The following is an 18,656-nucleotide window of genomic DNA, read 5'->3' as shown; positions in this document are numbered from 1 at the left end:
GAAAAGAATTTAAGGAGTAATCAGTTTCTAAAATATTTACATCTTTCCAAATCTTTTTTTGGTGAAAGTATTATTTAGAAAAACATTTCTTTAACCCAAAGACTAAGATCACAGCAAGGAAAGAAATCTTATGCACAAGGCATTACTATATTAGAGTTCTTTTTATGTGAAGTTATTCGATAATTTTCTATTTTATAAGACTGAAGTTGCCTAGAATATTAGAAAATCACTCACTTAACTCCATAAACCAGACCTACCTTCATTGATGCATCTTTTTCATCTAAGGGTCTAAGATAAACAGGCACAGGCAAATTTTTCATCTTATTTTCACCCTGACCATTTGCTGCCTATTAAAAAAAAAAAAAGGAGATATGAGATATGATACAATGATGAGGGAAAATGTCAATAATTACTGTTATACAACAGGGGCAAGGAAGGAAGGTGCTTCTATGAGTTGGGCCTGACAAGCTGGCCCAAGATCCTCAGGTGGTAAGTGGATCTAGGCTGAATGAGGATAGTGATGCCTGGGTGGCCACCAAGGTGTGCTGGTAATCACAGGGCTTATGGACAATCAACTCAACTAAGCACCTGACCCCACAAACAGTGCCCAAACCAAAGTTATTAAGGGAGGAGCTGTATATATTGTTTAACAGCTCCTCCGGTTCCTTGGCTTGGGATTAGATCAGTGGTTCCCAAACTTTTTTGGCCTACCGCCCCCTTTCCAGAAAAAAAAATATTACTTAGCCCCCCTAGAAATTATTTTTTTTAATTTTAATAGCAATTAATAGGAAAGATAAATGAACCTGTGGCCATCATGGTCCCCCTGGATCACTGCAGCACCCACCAGGGGGCAGTGGTGCCCACTTTGGGAATCACTGGGTTATATAATAAAAGTTGGTAATGGGCTAATTGTTGGTATTTGATTGGATAACGCTAACTGACTACAATTTTGATGAGTTCCTCTTTTCCCTTTGGTTGTAGTTATTCACTTTCTCTTGAATGAAGGCCAGTCTTCACTTGAATTGAGTTTCAAAGGGGTTTAATGCTTTAGACTTAAAGGGGTAGGATTCAGGATAAGGAAAGAGGTGTTGGAAATGGCTATGCTAAATCTAATGAGAGCTAAAGTAAGGTAATCAATAAGCAACAAGTTGGTATTTGGCTGGAGATTCTTTTTTTTTTTCATTTAATAATTTTTTTAGAAAAGTTAACATGGTTACATGATTCATGCTCTTACTTTCCCCTTCATCCCCCAACTCCCCCCCCCCCCAATGGCTGATGCGTATTTCTACTGGTTTTAACATGTGTCATTGATCGAGACCTATTTCCAAATTGTTGATAGTTGCATTGGAGTGTTAGTTTCGAGTCTACATCCCCAATCATGTCCACCTCAACCCTTGGCTGGAGATTCTTCTCCCCCTCACAGACCCTGGTCAGACCTGGCCATGGTCTAGACTCTAGACCAAAGGAAAGGAAGGAATAGTGATAATCTTCTTGACAGCTATGTTGTTATCTCTCAGCCTTGTTTAGTAATAGGTGAATGAACTTGAGGCAATAAGGTGTAGATGCTGGATATGCAGGTCTATAGGCCTACCCACCTTTCGCCACCTTCTACCCTCCAGAAATCCCTTCTCAAGACTGAGACCTTGAGTCGATGAGCCCCTGGGTTTTTATAGAGGTGGTTCCCACTGTCTTTTGCCCTTGGCTCATGCCATCTGGGTAAATTCCAAGTTCTATAACCAACAATCTGTCACTCAAGCTGTTCTCCATCTTTTTCCAGAAGTTATCTATTACATTACTGAGTCACCAATGTACAAGGGCTCAATGGTAAAACACTACTTCAAAGAAAGAATTAATTCCTGGTACTTGTTTGTGTTTAGTTTCCTAATTATTCAGAGCCCAATTCTGCTCTGATCAGAAACATGGGTAAAAAAAGACATGTTCGTCAGCCAGCAAACAATGTCCATTTCTTGTTTAATAAATAAAGGAAGAAGGTTTTGTAAATTATGCTGCTCTTGGGCCAAATACAATAAACTAAGGAACAACTATTTAATTTTATATTGTGAGCAGTTACTAATGACTGGTAAAAGACCAATTAAAACCTGGCAGTCTTACAGGAAAACCATGGAAGAATTTTGACTTTTTTTTTTTTTTTGGTCCTTCCTTAAAATAATAGAGATAGCAGTATTAGAGTAAAGGAAGTACTTATATTTGTAACTCTATACACAAAGAACATTAAAAGCATCAGAGATAAAAGTTGAATCTTTGGAATATTAGAGGAGTAGGAGCCTAAGCAGAATCCACCAGAATGATGCCAGCTAGGAAGTTCAATGAAGGCAAGGATCATAATTAAGTTTTCTATTTCCCTGAGCAACTAGCATACCCAATAAGTGATTTTTGAATGAAAGAGAACATGGCTACTTCACAGACCAGGGTTCACATTATAAAATAAGAAAATATGAAGCAAAAGCCTTATTTATATTTACCATCTTTTCTATAGCTATGATAATGTAGTTAAATTATAATATCAAACAGAAAAGAAAAAAGATACCAGAGCGTATATTTTTAAGGGCAAGATAAAAATGCATATATAAGTCAATAAAATAAAAGGTCTTGTCTGCCCCAAGACCTATAGAATATCTGGAGGAGCAAAAGAGGGTGAAATCATGCCAGATTTGGATGAGATGGCAGACAAGGAGATAGATTGATGAAGGAAGATTTCATTGGGCTGGATGTTGAAGATGGATAGGATTATGATAGGTAGAGATCTGGAGTGAGGGGATGGGATGTTTTCTAGATGAATGTAATGTCATGACGAAAGGCATGGATAGAGATGGGAAAGGATCAGCCTTTGGAGTAAGTGATCCAGTCTAGTCAAGGAATCTGTGGGGAATAGCAAAGAAAAAATGAGTGGGAGAAGAATCTGGAGATTAGATGGGAGACTAGGAGCCTGCTCAAATGAGCTTGCTCAGCTTAGAAAAGAGATGATTAGGGCCTATTTTTACAGTGATGACAGTGGGAATGAAAAGCAGGGGATAGATATGAGCTATTATGAAGGTAGACTTTTAAAATTATAAATCTGATGGCCATCAACAATAAAACTGAATATGTAAATAACACATAAAACCCTTAATATATCTTTTTGCACATTTTAACAAAACAGAACCAGACAAATGAACAAAAAAGGTTTTCTCTATGTCCTCTTCTGAGTCCACTTGTAGTTTTTATGCTTTGGTTTCTTCTTTAAAATATAATTATAGTCATACGAATACTATTTTGAATTTATTCATCTCAGTTTATATCACTGTCTTTCCATATATAAAAAGTAAATGGCAAGGTACTAGATATTGCATACAAGATACTGGAAGAGTGAATCAAACTTTCTTTGTCTATCAATCAGCAACTTCTAAATTAATCAATCAAAAACCTAAGCACCCCTACTTAACACTAAGTAAGAGAATTCAAGAGTCACTTGCTAGAATGGGTGACAACTCCAGAGGCCACTGCCAACCACCTTGGGCAGTGCTAGGCAAATTGAAAGACTGCAATTGGATCCCATAAAGTGGAGGAAGGGACAGGAAGTGACATGGAAAAAGAACTATAAAAAGTCCTAAACTTCCTGTCCAAGCGACTTTGGCTTCGCTTTTGGATCCTGGCTTTGGACTGCTTCTTTGGAGGACTTCTCCTTCAGACTTCACCTTTTGGACTTGGCTTTTGGTCTTCTTCTTTAGAGTTTGTCTTGGGGGACTCTTATGTCAGTGAGCTGGACTGAAGGAGGAGTCTTTTTCCCTAAATCCTGCATTGGCTTGCTGGGTGAGTAGCTGGCCTACTTGGCTTCTGGAGAGATTGGTTCCAGAGAGGCCTTCTTTTCCTGGAGGAGGCTGTGTTGGTGGAACCCTTGCTGAAGACACCACTGGGTCCTTTAGCTGAAGATTACCAACCCAGACACTGGAGCAACACTTAGGGTAATAGGCTAGACGTTTCTCTACCTTCTTCTTACATTTCTCCACTTTTATTCTTTCCACCTCTTTGTAAATAAAGCTACTAAAAAGTCATTTTGACTTAAGCTATAATATTTTTAAATCAGTGACCACAATATTACTTTAGAACTTTCATATTAGCATAAAAACCTAAATTTTTATATTCTTACAATATGAGGAACGTCTCTAGAGATGAGAATTTAGAATTTTTATTTTTTGGATTGACCTGGAATTTTAATGTTAAGCATTGTAGGGCCTCCCTAACTGGGGTTTCTATTTTTCAGTTTCAGTTATCCATAGTCAACATGACTCAGGGCCTCAACTGCAGTTTTCTTCTGTTCTCACTTTTTAAAGGTTGGGTTTGTTTGTTTTGTTTTGTTATTTTTGGCGGAGAGTTGAGCACCAAGCCATGCAGCAGAGGGAGAGAGTACATTTATATGGGGGTCAGCAGGTATTTCACTTAGAAGACAATGATCTAGGTGCTAAATGCCTTTAAAAAAAAAAAAGGAGAATGATCTATAGGCCAATGGACAACAGTCTCCAAAGCACTACAAAATGAAAAATGTTATTAGAAAAAGTAGGGTCTGAAACTATTAGTGGAGATAGAGAAGTCCAATTCCCTCTCCAGGACTAGTATATATGAATTTTGAGGTGAAAACAAATAAATGGAAAGAATATGAAAAGAACCAGAATGAAGAGAGGTTTATTCATTATGAAATGTGAAGTTAGGGGTGAAAGAATGCAAGATAAGGCTTGGGGTAGTTTATGCCTGGTGAAGAAGTTGTGCAGAGGAAAGGCTAGGGGTGCTGGGTCATGGCCATCCATCTACTTCTCTAGGCTGGGAGGCAGGAAGGTCTAAGAGCACAAGGGTTTTCAGATCCTTGGTCACCCCATCAACTGCTCTTCTGGGCTAGGGCATAGGGAAGTGGCCAAGAAGAAGAGGGAGTGCTTGGCTTTAACAACTTGACTGTAAGTAAAATCCAGCTTTCCTACACAATAAAAGAGTCCTTTAATTTCACAAGTGAAGTGAGATGGAGAAAAATTCTATTTGTTTCTGAAAAGCAGCAAACATTTGATTTCTCCTTCAAGAATTTAGAAAAGTCAATTCAAAGATATGATTTGGGTATTCTCAAAACATATGAAAAATACACATGTTTGTGCATACATACACCCAAAGAACAGCCCAAGTGGAAACTTACATATAATAAGTTACCTCCCCAGAACAAAACTGTGAACCCTATGAAAGGTATTTTATAAAGTATATAGGTTTTGAAAAACTTCTATGATGACTCTGAAAGACAGAAAAAGGGCTTTCCATTTGGAGAGGTTTTTTTTCTTTGCATTCAAATTAGCTTGAATGTCTAAATAAGTTTCTTAATATGGACAGCATCCATTCACACAGCTCTTCCTAAGCAGGTTTCACATGTGTTTGAATGACATACATACCTCTCCAGTGTGTTCAACATATCAATAGAGTACCTGTTTATACTTCTGGGGCAAACTCCAGCCAAAAGCTTGCACTCTGCCATCTTCCTTCTGAACATGTGCCTTCACCTGACGGTACTGTTCTCTCTTCTGTTCCCTTCGGGAAGCTAAACTGGCTTCAGTTCTAGACACAAGGGAATTTTTAAAAGAAAAAATTTATTCAACTACCATCTCATTTCTTTTTAATTCACCATCTACCTAATCATCAAATAAAGTGTAATGGTCCCCTTTACACATACTAAACAATTACTAAAGAGAATTTTCTTAGAAAGAATAAAGATCATGGCTCTCTATTCAATTTTCTTTTTGCCTCAAAAATGCAAAACTTCAAGATGACTTTAATTTTATTTTTAAAGATGTAATTTCCCTATATTTATTAGTTTAGGCCATCGGCCTAAGAAATTCAGTATAAAGAAAGACTTATATAAAATGTTAAAATTTTACAAGAAATTAGTGTTCCTCTGGTTCCTTTTATCATATGAAAACTGGCCAAACTCTGTTTCTATTAAAAAGCAGTTTCCTTGAAGATTTTTATCTTAATTGTTCATAACTTCTGGCACATAATATTATAATGTTCTGTAAGTTTTCCAACTCTTGCAGCATGACCATGTCTATAACCATGGCCTAAAGGCACTTACTCTTCACTAAGGAAGTCAAAAGCTTTTGATTTATCCCCAGGTAGCTGAGATAAAGTGCTGCTTCTTTTCTTGACAGAGGGAGTAACATGGGAGGTTGGTGCATTGTATTTTAGATTAACTGGCGGTTCAGGCTTCTTGGAGGTATTACTTGAGGAACTAAAAAGTCGGCTGAAACTGAAATGAGAAAACAAAAATGCCACATTTAAATTAAAAAACCAATCCTAGCTTTATGCCACCTCTGCTAGATCATGGCCAAAATGACCCATGTTTTGAGGAATGACAGGGTAAATCTGGGAGAATGCCTATATTACAAATATTAATTTGCAGTCTCTCTTAGAAACTGAAGCAATAACTCAAAACCAGTCTCAGATATCCACAAGGATAGGAAGGAAAAAAGTAATGCTTAGCATGACAGAGCCTGTTCTTTAAAGAGACCTGGAAATGAGTATTTATTCTTAAAATATAATGGAAGAAATCTCCATCACTCTCCTAAATGTTTGTTGAAGAAGGTCATTTAATGTAGCAGAACTTCCCTGTTTGGGTCAGTCTTAATAAGATACTACCAGTAACAATGTAAAAGTGGGTGCTGGGGAGAGGCAAGATAAAGGACCAGCATTTGACCTGAGTCTAGGCTAAACGTTGGAACTCTTACAATAAAGTGATGAAACAATTTCATACTGGTCTTGTTTTTCTGATTAATCAGGACTAGAAATAAGCTCATTGAACATGAAGTAAAGCAATCACAGCTAAATGAAGGTGGCAGGTTAATTGGAAAAGGACATGTCATAAGCACAAAAACATAATCATCAACGCATAACCAAATGCAAAAGTTCAGCACACAAACACTACTCAAATCCCACTAACACTATGTTTCCCATCTTAAATTCAAAATGTCTTATCAATCATTGAACCAATGGCCCAAATACTAAAGGGAGACCATTCTGTCATCTACTTCACGAATTCACCATCATCACTTCAATGCATTTAGGCATAGGCTTCCACTACTTCACTAAGTGCATAACCAACACTAGAGGATGCAGCTTACAAAATCCTACTTTTGTCTCCAAGAACACTCTTACCCAGTTGGCATGCTATATATCAAAAAAAAAACAAAAAAAAAACGGTTCAGTTTAGTGATCTTTACATCACAACAGAGGAAAATGGAATAGGATACAAAGGCTATCAGCAACAAGTCATTTTTAACACGGAGCTTCCTACTTTGAAGTGTTCTTTACTATTTTGGCTTGTTTTGGGATACTTACAATTGCCAAATGCTTGATCTTTTTTTTTCTTGCATGGCTGGATTTTCTCTTGATGCCCTAAAGAAAAAATAAATATGCATATCTAAAGTCAAGCATCACACATTTCAAAGCATGTATAAAACACTGAGTGCTAGACTCATACTAACATAAAGTGGACAAGTCTGCTTGTTTTTCTGTGTAAGCTGCTATTTTTTGAATAATGACTGGGATAGAGTACTTTAATATCTAAAAAAACACTATATATAAAAGTTTATTTTATCCTTTGAGTTAAGTACCACAGGTAGTATTATGAAGAAACTGAAACTCAAGGAGATACGATTTGAATCCAAGATTTTCTGACTCCAAATGCAGTGCTTTAACCACAGCATATACTACTTTTTGTCAAACAAGTGATCTCCAATATTTTTTTTAAAGGATTTAAAAAAAAGATAGGGCCTCTCTATCTTGCTTAGGCTGAAGGGCAGAGCCTACTCACCGGCCCTTTTACACTGAGATAACACAGAAGCAACCTGGGCTGGTTTGCCTCTCCTTAAGCCACTAGGTGGCCCCTCCTCCTAAGAGCCAACTATACTGACCCAGAGCTGACTGATGGGCAGAGGCCCCTGAAGCTCCCAACTCTTGATCTCTTCTCAGGCTTGGGGTAGTTGGCACAAAAGACATTTGCAATTGTCCCTGGTTGGCTTTTGGTAGTTATTTGGTAGTCTTCCCATTAGGAGGCTCTGTAGCAGAGCTTAACAAATAATGTATCTGTGGGCCTGGAGTCAGAAGAACCTGGGTTCAGATCTGGTCTCAGATACTTCCTAGCCAGCTGTGTGACCCTGGGCAAGTCACTTAATCCCCACTGCCTAGTCCTTACTGCTCTTCTGCCTTGGAACCAATACTTGTATCGATTCTAAGACAGAAGGTAACTGGTTTCAGAAAACAAACAACAAATCATACCTGTGTCAATAGTACTCCTACCTCCCACATCTCAAATGTTGCCATCTTGATGGTGATACCATAAATAGCCAGCAAACACAAAACAGGAAGTACTTTATTATTTGGTACTAACTATAATTTGGCTAGGTTAGGAAGTATTAGTGATCTCAGAAACATTGAAAAGCTAGTGTAGAATGTGAAGAGAGAGATGTGAAGAAGTCAGACTGATAGGGCCTGGGATAGAATTTCAGAAAAAGATATGCTTTGCTCCCCTTAACTGGGGAAAGGATGAAAAGCAGTCAGGAGCTTCACTCTCTTGCTTCAAAAAATTAAGGTAATTTTTTAAAGGTCAGTAGCATTTAAAATATAAACTGCAATTTTCTTTTAGTTTGGAAGCCAAATGATCAAAGACCAATGAGGTGCCGGGATTAATAATGTTAGTAATTTTAATTTAAGGAACAGCTAGAAATTCTACAATGGCCTCAGAACAAACTGAAATCTCTTTTGAAGTTGGGAAACAAAATATGCACAGAAGATTGGATGCACGAAATACTAAAATACTACTACTTCTAAAAAGAAGAAAGCTTGGTATAATCATCAATTAATGTTTAATATTAGATGCTACAGAGTCAGTGTGGTAGCTAATAGCTACCCTAAGAACCACAAAGACCTGAGTTCAAGTCTTATCTCTAGTTCTATTGATCTACATGGTTAGCAAGTCATTAACCTTCACTCAGTAATCCAAGCAACTCTTTAAATTGTCTAGAGAAGAGAATGACCTACATGAATAGAGGGAAGTGCTTTGCCCCCTAGACCAGAGGGGTCAGAGTCAAGCATGCAGCTTGAGGGCAGCATGTGGCTCACCATACTAAAAATGTGGCCTGAATAAAAAAATATAAAATATAGTTTATACTGATATGTAGTTTTCTGAGCTAATATGTGGCTAGGAGGGATCCTTAGATACAATTAAATGGCCCTTGCTTCTATTTGAGCTTGATACCACTGTTGTAGAACAATAAAATCACAAGTCTAGTCTTTGTACCCATCCCTGATGGATGCCACATTATCTATCAGCTGCCATATTTTGAGACCATAACTCCTAATGTTTTAGTTTTTTCATCTGTTGAAAAGAGATTCTACAGTCCATTTTTAAAGAACATGCTTATTGTGTCAGCTCAAGTCTAGCTGACTGTCCTAGGTGCATGTGACCAATAGATGGCAGCATTAGGGGAAGCCCTTCGTGTGTTAAGTGACAGGGAAGAATTCAAATAGGAGCTACACTTCTGAAAAAGTGAAAATGAAATTTTATTTCCTGACATCACATATAAAGTACTATCAGACTAAGGATGTGGAATATGGTAACAACACAATTGTTCATTTTGTTGAGCTGTTCTTTTTTTCCCCTTTTAAAATTTTTCTTGGGAGTGCTTAAAGGCATGTGATATAAAAACAAAAGGCATCAATAAAGTCTAAATGAATGAATAAATAATGAAGTACTGTCAGGTATGATGAAATGAGACATATCACTTTCTAAAGAACTGACAATCACTGCTAAGCTACTAGGATGGCACTCATTAGCATGGCCACATGAACACAACCCTAACTGGCCCAATTTTGTAACTGGTTTGGTAGCATTACTTTGGGCAATAAATAAGCTGTCCTTTCAGTGGATTTCAACCAAGGAAGCAGGGGTCTAATGACTAAAGGAATAAATGAGACACTAAAATAATAACAAAGAATACAAATATGGCACCCTTCCAATACTAACCTTATCATCTCTGTCCATCGCACAGCTTCTTGAAGTTCCATCAACCTTTCTTTATACTGGTTTCTTTCCATAAGGACACGTGCCATCTCTACTCGAGTAAACCGCTTTCTCTGAGCTGTGGGTATGTCACTCTACAAAGAAAGAAAAAAACAAAAGTATTACTTGTAGGTTCACATTGGATTTGATGAGAACCACAGACTTTATAATCTGTTTTTAGAATTAAAAAAACAAAAATGAGTCTTGTATAACTTCAAATTTGGTCATACATTCCATATTTATTGTGAACCCACTAGTATTCTAAATTCCTATAAGGCTTCTAAGAAAAATGTCCCCCAAAAATTTATTTACTTTTTTTCTTTAATTATACTTGTGACTTCATCTGGGTAGGGAGACGATTCCTCTACCAAAGGAGAGGTCAGTACTTGCTATGCAACTTCTAGTCTTAGAGGTCTGCCTGGGCACTGAAAAGTCATGTGACTTGCCTAGGGACACAGAAGCAGTCTGTGCAAGAGCAATCTGAAATCAGCTTTCTCCATTCTGCCATGATAAATCTCTTCTAAAAATTAAAAAATAAAATGACTGTAATTTACTACATTAATAATGATCAATTGGGAACAAAGGTAAATGATTCAGGCATTGGTAATTAAGTAGGGACAGAGATTCAGAAAACCAGCTAGTAGTGAAAAGTATAAATAGAGACAAGTATTTTAAAATACTATTATGCAGTAATTTGAAATATGCAAAAGAATGACTAAAATATCCAGAGATAAAAGACTCAGCGATTCTACAGTACCAGACTTTAAAGTTTTTACGAACTGATTGTTGATGTCTCCAAGTAGATAAATGATAAAAAAGAAAAGCTTCATATATACTCAAATATTTATAGCAGCACTTTTTTGTAATAGCAAAAAATTGGAAACAAAGTAGATGTCCATCAGTTGGGAAATGGCTAAACAAGATGTAGTACATGAATATAATGGAATATCAGTGTGCTTCCAAGAAATGATTACTATAAAAAGCATGGAAAATTTATGTAAACTGATGAAAAGTGGAGTATTAAGAACCAGAAAAATGATTTACATTTTTAGAGCTTTCTTGTTGTCTATAAAGATGAGTCTGTGGAAATTTTTTCAACATCGACTACAGTGCATTTAATGTGCTTTGTACAAAAGCACTGTGACCAACTGCTCTAGTGATGGGATGCTAAAATTTTCAGACTTTATCATCTTTTCTGGATTTGTCCACGTTATGATTGTGCGAATAAATGCTCACTCCAAATTAGCAGTAAAAAAATGCAACCAACAATATAACTAAAAACAAAACAAAACAGAAAACTACAAAATTTTAATGACCATCCACTGTTACAACATAGGATTAGAGGATCAGAAGTTTAGATCTGAAAGGGACATTACTTTAGAGATAAAGAAACACAGAGCTGAATAAGTAACTTGCCCAAGGTTTCAGAGCAGAAATAACATAGTTGGGACTGGTATCTTGGTGCTCTGACTCCAAATGCAACATTTAAATTAAGCACTGAGACATTAAAATTTTTATGTAAAATTTAAAAAGCTGTTTTGTCAGACTTAAAATAACATTTTCATTGAACTTTGAGGCACTAAATATAGGTGGAAGAATTTCATAAGCTAACAATCTATCTTTCAAGTAATAATGTATTTCATTTGGGAGGTTTTAAAGATGTTTAGGGATTTCAAGAAATCAATATGCCATTTGCAAAAAGTAGCATAGCTTTAAAATGACAATCACTCTTGTTTTATACTGTACTCAATACTTACAGATTGAGAATCAAAGTTACCTCTAGTGTTGCATCCTTTAAAAAATATTATATTATTTTAACATACATAAGAGACATTTTGGAGGAGAACCTTTAAAGTGGTAGTACTTTGACTTATCAAATTTAATGCCCTTTTAGAGTTAAAAAAAAAAAAAAGGAACATGTAGTAAGAGTCAAGGGTAATGAATGGGCAGCCCATATGCTCCTTTTTGTTCACACTATGTCAAGAGTTAGGGAGTAAGGTCCCCAAGCCTTTGAGTGGGTTTCTCTAAGGAATTTACAGGAGGTTATGGACAAAATATCCTAAAGGTCATTTTGGGTTTGGATGTACTATAATCTATATCCAGGTGAATTAGAACACAGATCCAAAGAAGTAACAACTTATTGCAAATTGACAATAATGAAGATAGAGAGAAAATGATCATTACTATTATTGGTTGGCCCAGTAACCTAAAATTACTGTGCTAATTTTCCAATGTCTTAGCAGGTTTGACTGCCATGTAGGACTTATAGCTTCGTTGTTCCATGATCAATTGAGATAGCCAACTGCCTCTCATAATTATGCAAAGGTAAAAAGAGAAAGCTCTTAGCTGTGGTGCACTGATAAATGTTTAGCAACCAGATCTCTGGGGGGAAATATGCATATGATGCATTTCTAAGTTTAATCTTTATTAACATTTTCTCCATTTCTTTCTTAAGTCGAGTCAGTCACCAAAACAACAAATCAAGCCTTGATTTGTGGCATTTGCTAATTTTTAAGGTGTATATGCTCATGCTAAAAATTTAACAGTTGGCTCTCATGAGCCACACAAGTTAGCTCTACCACACCAATATTTCTTAAGTGTACAAGAATGGATTAGTGTAAATGTATATGACTGCCCCAAAAGTAACTCACAGTACAGTCATATTGGTAGAGAATAAGCAGTGCCACCTTTCTTTAAGGGCAGTTTGGAATATGATGATTGAAGGAGCAAGTGTATACTAAGGAATATATTAGCATCATGAATAACTGCCATAATTCTGACACATGATGGGGGGAGGGGCGGCACCAGGAAAAAAACCCTATAAACCCTATAGGATTGTGCTGAGGTGCACAAAAGACCCTTGCTGTTAACACAACAGCATCCATTTTCCTTTACAAGGTTTTATTTCCTGTTTAAAATATTACAACTTCAAACTGTGTGAACCAACTTTTTCTACAATACATATTGCAGTGCAATAGAGAAAAAAGCTTTTCATATGATAGGGTAAAATGTTATACCTACATCATCATCATCTTTTGCTTTTTGCCTTGCTTCTTCAGCTTCTGCTCGAGCTCTAGCCAAAAAAAAAAGAAGAAAAAGAAATGTGATTCAAACTGAATGAAGGGAATCTTTTTAAAGAGTATAAAACTATGCCTAAGTACTATAAGGTTATCAATATTTGATTGATGACATCTCTTTCAACAAGATCTTTTTAGGTTTATTTAGCTGCCACTTTTCAGGGCAAGTGACTTTAATGCTATGCCTAGTAAATCAAAGTTAAAAGAAAATCATAACAGAAAGAGTGTTTCAAAATTCCTAACTGAATTCACTGTAAAGTGAAGCAGTGGAATCACTCACTTCCTAAGCTCTTCTTCCAATTCTTTGTTCTTCTCCTCCAACTTCAGTTTGGCTTGTTTCACAGCTTCTAGTTCCCCTTGAAGCACATCCTTCTCACAAGTCAACTCATCTACTTTTGCTATCAAATCATTCTTCACTACATTCAAAGCATTTCTACAAAGCAAATATTTGAAAATCATGGTTAACAATATAAATAAAAGTTTTTGTTCTAACAAAACCAATGTCACCATAGCAAAAAACTGAGAAAAAAAGTTTTGATAAAAGTCTAATTTCTAAAATATATAGGAACTGAGTCAAATTTATAAGAATAAGAGTCATTTCCATATTGATAGTCAAATGATATGAATAGGTAGGTTGTTTGGGTTTTTTTTAAACCCTTACCTTCTGACTTAAAATCAATTCTAAGTGTTGACTGTAAGACAGAAGAGCAGTAAGGGGTTAAATGACTTCCCCGGGATCACATAACTAATGAATAGGTAGTTTTCAGAAAAAGAAATCAAAACTATCAAAAACCATATTAAAATGCTCTAAATCACTAATAAAGAAGTGCAAATAAAATATCACCAAAGTACTACTTCACACTCACTGGATTGGCTAAGATGGCAAAAAAAGGAAAATGACAAGTGTTGGAAAAGACATGGGAAAAAAAAAACACACTAACTGATGCAATGTTGTTGGAACTGTGATCTATCTAGTCCAACCACCATGCACAGCATTTTGGAACTATGCTGAAAAAGCTATAAACTTACATAACCTCTTCTGATCCAATACTACTACTAGGACTTTACCCCAAGGAGATTTAAAAAAAAAGAGGAAAAGGACTTGCATGTACAAAAAATATTTATATATATTCACAAATATATATAAATATATATTTCTTTTGGGGGGGGCAAAGCATTGGAAACTGAGAAGATGTCCATCAACTTAGGAATGGCTGAACAAATTGTGGTATATGAATATGAGTTATTAGAAATGAAGGGAATGGTTTCAGAGAAACCTGTGAACCTGTACGAACTGATAAAAACAACCTACATACAGAAAATATATAGGAAACAATAATGTTAAAGGAAAATTTTGGTGTACATCCTTGCCCTCTTCCCACTTATAGGAATAAAATAAAAATAAGAGGTATAATGCAAGAAATGAAAACAAAGCAATTATAAAATGAAGTATAAAATTTTTTAAAGATGTTTTTAATAAAAGTATCCCTGTTGACTTACCCAGAAAACAATTTATGTAACCATTGTCTCTAATAAAAAAGACAAGACTTGAACTGGAAAAGAACTCCTGAAATCAAACATCTACTGCCTTTTGGGTAAATTCTGCCCTTGCATAGAGGCCTATTTTATCTTCAATCCATTTATCTAAGAAAAATTTAGATTTAATGAATGTTGCAGAACTGAGAAACTGACTTCCCTCCAGACTTAATAATGTGGCAGATCATTCCTAGGCATGAAAAAGCATCAAGATGGTATCACATAGCTAGAGCAATCAGGAGACTAGCAATGGAATACCATCTCTGATACTTACTAGGCGTGAGACCTTGGGTAACTAAGTTACTTAACCTTCCTCAGCTTCAATTTCCCCATCTGTAAAATGAGGACTAATAATAGCACTTCTACTTTATAGGCTTATTATAAGGATCAAACTAGACATAACATGCAAACAAGCCCAGGAAATAAAACACTTGACTTGGAGTCAGGATAATTTGAGTTCAAATTCTGATCTCAGATATATAATAGCTATGTGACTATGGTTGTATCACTTTACCTCTACAGTGCCTCAGTTTCCTCATTTGTAAAATGAGGAAACAGGGTCATTGTGAGAATCAATGGAATAACATATACTAAGCACTTGGCTAACTTTAGTTGCTGTATAAATGCAAGCTATTGCTATTATCATTATTATGTGCCAGAAACTGAGAAGCTGTGGGTAAGTGTACCACATGGTCTCCAATAAGGGAAAACTCCCCAAAAAATAACTAACAGAAGATTTCAGAATATAGCCTGAAATGCATACAAAGATCAGAAAGGAAATGAAGACCTAGGGTGCACCCAAAGAAACCTATGTATGGACTATACAGCATGCATTCTAATTAGATATAGGTAAAAATGGGAGGGGAAATTGGGAAATGCATCCTTTTGTTGGATGAAGTGGCTAATGCGGAAATTCTGAGAATACCTACTTGGTTTCCAAGAGTTGTGTGTTTTCCAGAATAAGATTCTCAACTTCACGGCCCATTCCTTCAAAACAAGAAAAAAGATAATAGTGAGTTTAGAAAAAAAATCTGGTCAACTTAAAGCCATGCTTAATTAAAACCATTATTAATACTATTTTATAATTTTAGTCTGTTTTTTATTTCATCTGGCAAACATCTCCATAGATTAATAACCATTAAACTTCTAGCACAATAGAAAGCCTTCAAGTGTATTGGTCTATCCTTCATAACTAATGCTTTCTTCTCTTTCCAAAGATAACATTTTTTAAACTCTGCTAAATATTAAAATAGGAGATTAGTTTCTAAAGAACTGACACTCAACCCAATTAAAGAGTAGATGAAATGAAGGTGATGCAAAAACAAGAGTCAATTTGAATTACTAAAAATATCAAGGAGGAAATGAAAGGAGTATAAATCTGAAAAGCTTTATACTTTACATAATGTGTATAACTCATATGCGTTACATAACATAATTTTTTATCAAGTAATTAAAGGGCTTGAATCTGAATCTTTGTTTTAATGGAGATTGTGCTTCTGATGATACATTAAAAAAATACGGTTTACAAATAAAGGGAATATATAAATAAAGGCCAGAAAAAGTAAAAAAGCTTTGCAGTACCCCAAAGCAGATGGCACCTTACCCAAGAAATTATGGTCTTAAAGCCCATGCATTCCATGTACAGCAAAAAACAAAGAACAAGAAACGTTTCATGTAAGAAACAGTATGAGTGCATATTGACAACCTATAAAGTTTTTATGAAGTTTGTGGGGAAAAAACAAACAACTAATAACAAACAGTGGGAATCACTATGCTATGGTTTGGTGGAAAATGATATGAAGGCAGAGAGGGGAAGTAATGGAGGAGACATTCTTTAGCTTAAGAAACCCTTTCCAGGAATGCTGCAACTCTGAAGTCCAAATAAATATTTTTCTACTTTTGCCTCATACTGAAAACAAATATGCTTAAGATCCACAAATCTGTTGGTTTGTAGTAGATTCTTTTCATTAGAATGTCAAATCTCTTATGATCATGTTCAGTGATTTTTAGAAATATTATTTTTTTAAAATCTACATGCATGAAATTCAAAGCGGCAACTTCTATAGTTAACTTTGTGAGTTTATATAAACTCCCAAATTAAAAGAAAAAGCCAACCAAAAAATGTATGTTTTCTGTCTCTCATGTACAGACACTGATACAGACAGACAGATATACACACACACACAATGCATTGACCCCAAAGTGTTCAAAAGCAATTTCTGTAAACAAAGGTTATTACAAGTACTAATTTTTCATTTAGGAGACAAAGTCGGGCAAAAGTACCATAAAGAGTTAAGGAAAGCCTAGTTAACATGAGGAAATCATTTTTAATACATTAACATAAAGCAAAATAAATATCAGTGTCTTCATAGAGAAAGGAGATTCACTCATTGAGATCAAATAATTTGTAAAATGTGTATTATATAGCATAACACCTGGTCCATAGCAGGTGCTATATAAGTCCTTCTCTTCCTCTCCTTTTTCCTATTAGATCAAACTTGTGGAATTAATAAAAATTGCTTTTTAAAGATTTAAAAATCATTTAAAATCAGAAAGTTTACCATGAATCTATATTAATCAGTTTTTTCACTTTGTTAGAAATATTTTGTCTTCAGATACCAAGAAAGACTTCAAATTCCAAATCGAAACTAAGCCTTTTAGACATTTAAATACTTAAACACATATTAACATATTAAATAGTTACTTTATAAATAATTATTTTAATAATAAAAGTACATACAAGAAAGAAATAGGCTCTATCTTGGTTTGAAAAATCCTTGCTAATAACTATGTTTTCTGAAGCTTTTTTACAAATTGGGAGAAAAGGCTTAAAAGCTGAAAAAATATGCAGGGCAAAAAATATCAGTGAGCAGAAAAATGAAGAGAATGCACTGAATGACAACAGCAGCCAAAAAACGTCTAGCTGTAGAAGCAACAATTTGAATGTATTTAAAAACATACACACCAGAATATTCCCCTGGGTAAGCAGCCCAAGAGAAAAGAGATTGGAGAATCTCAATTAGCTTGTTTTAGGAGACTAATAACTAAGCTTGCATTAATTTCAAATGAGAGAGAAAAGAAATGGTTAACCAAACCAGAGAGAAGTAATATAAGGCTCTATAGTATGAAAAAATTAAATATAAATGTTATATGGAAAATACATATTGTTTTTATACTGTACTCTGCAGAATATATTATTAATGAAAAGACACTTCCAACAAAGATTTCTCGTAGAATAAAGTTCTGAATAAAGATCCAAGAATAGATAAAAATAAAAGTATCATTTAAAATGAAATGAAATGTTTCTTTCATTCTAGCATCAATACAAACCTAATAGGCTTTGGATAATCCAACTTTAATTGAAATGCTTAAAACTAAACATCATCTTTGAGGATTTTTTTTTGTTTTGTTTTTATTTTGATGGGCGGAAAATCCATCATTTTTGATAGTGGGAAGGAATGTTTAAGAAATAACAGCCTTACATTATACTGGAAGAGAAAATCTCATAACTTTTACAAACACTTAATCAGTCAAAAAATGCTCAGTTATTTGATCAAGATAAAGGATAAGCACTTTTTCATTAGATTTTTATGTTATTAGAAACTAATCAAAAAAAATGACTTGGGTAACAAGGAGATGATGGTTTAAGGAAATCTACAGGCTAGTACACGCAGAGGGTGGAAGGTTGGTAACAATCAGTGAATAATGTTACACAACTTGTCATTTCTAGTTTTCTTATTTAAGCTAATCTTGATTTGTCTACCAATTGAGAGTTGCTAAAAAGATCTCTGGGCAATAATTGTGGTGATATAACCAAACTGAAATCTGAGAACTATTATTTTATCAACCACCAAACACTTGGAAAATTAGCTTTAACAATCTTATAAGATACTAAGGACAAACACAACTGCAAACAAAGCTAATCTTTTGGGCATATCCCAAAGCAGTTTTTTTGTTTT

The 18,656-nt window shown here is 35.1% G+C and overlaps 1 protein-coding gene across 5 annotated transcripts in view; it reads right to left on the bottom strand.

The window, feature by feature from the left end:
* SPAG9 (sperm associated antigen 9) overlaps positions 1–18,656 on the bottom strand; it is a 170,431-nt gene that overhangs the window by 35,411 nt on the left and 116,364 nt on the right. For 3 of the 5 annotated variants that reach the window (XM_044672074.1, XM_044672076.1, XM_044672077.1), the window contains 8 exons: positions 15,627–15,684; positions 13,442–13,594; positions 13,106–13,157; positions 10,049–10,179; positions 7,363–7,419; positions 6,101–6,274; positions 5,457–5,586; positions 258–347 (listed from right to left, as the gene is read on the bottom strand). In XM_044672074.1, coding sequence (XP_044528009.1) covers positions 258–347; positions 5,457–5,586; positions 6,101–6,274; positions 7,363–7,419; positions 10,049–10,179; positions 13,106–13,157; positions 13,442–13,594; positions 15,627–15,684 — 845 coding nt within the window. Of the gene's footprint in view, positions 1–257; positions 348–5,456; positions 5,587–6,100; positions 6,275–7,179; positions 7,192–7,362; positions 7,420–10,048; positions 10,180–13,105; positions 13,158–13,441; positions 13,595–15,626; positions 15,685–18,656 lie in introns of all 5 variants that reach the window. The other 2 variants (XM_044672073.1, XM_044672075.1) reach the window with 1 other exon arrangement.

This window comes from Gracilinanus agilis, chromosome 4 (assembly GCF_016433145.1).
Source record: "Gracilinanus agilis isolate LMUSP501 chromosome 4, AgileGrace, whole genome shotgun sequence".
In the NCBI taxonomy this organism is placed as follows: domain Eukaryota; kingdom Metazoa; phylum Chordata; class Mammalia; order Didelphimorphia; family Didelphidae; genus Gracilinanus; species Gracilinanus agilis.
This window is presented reverse-complemented; position numbering and strand designations above follow the sequence as displayed.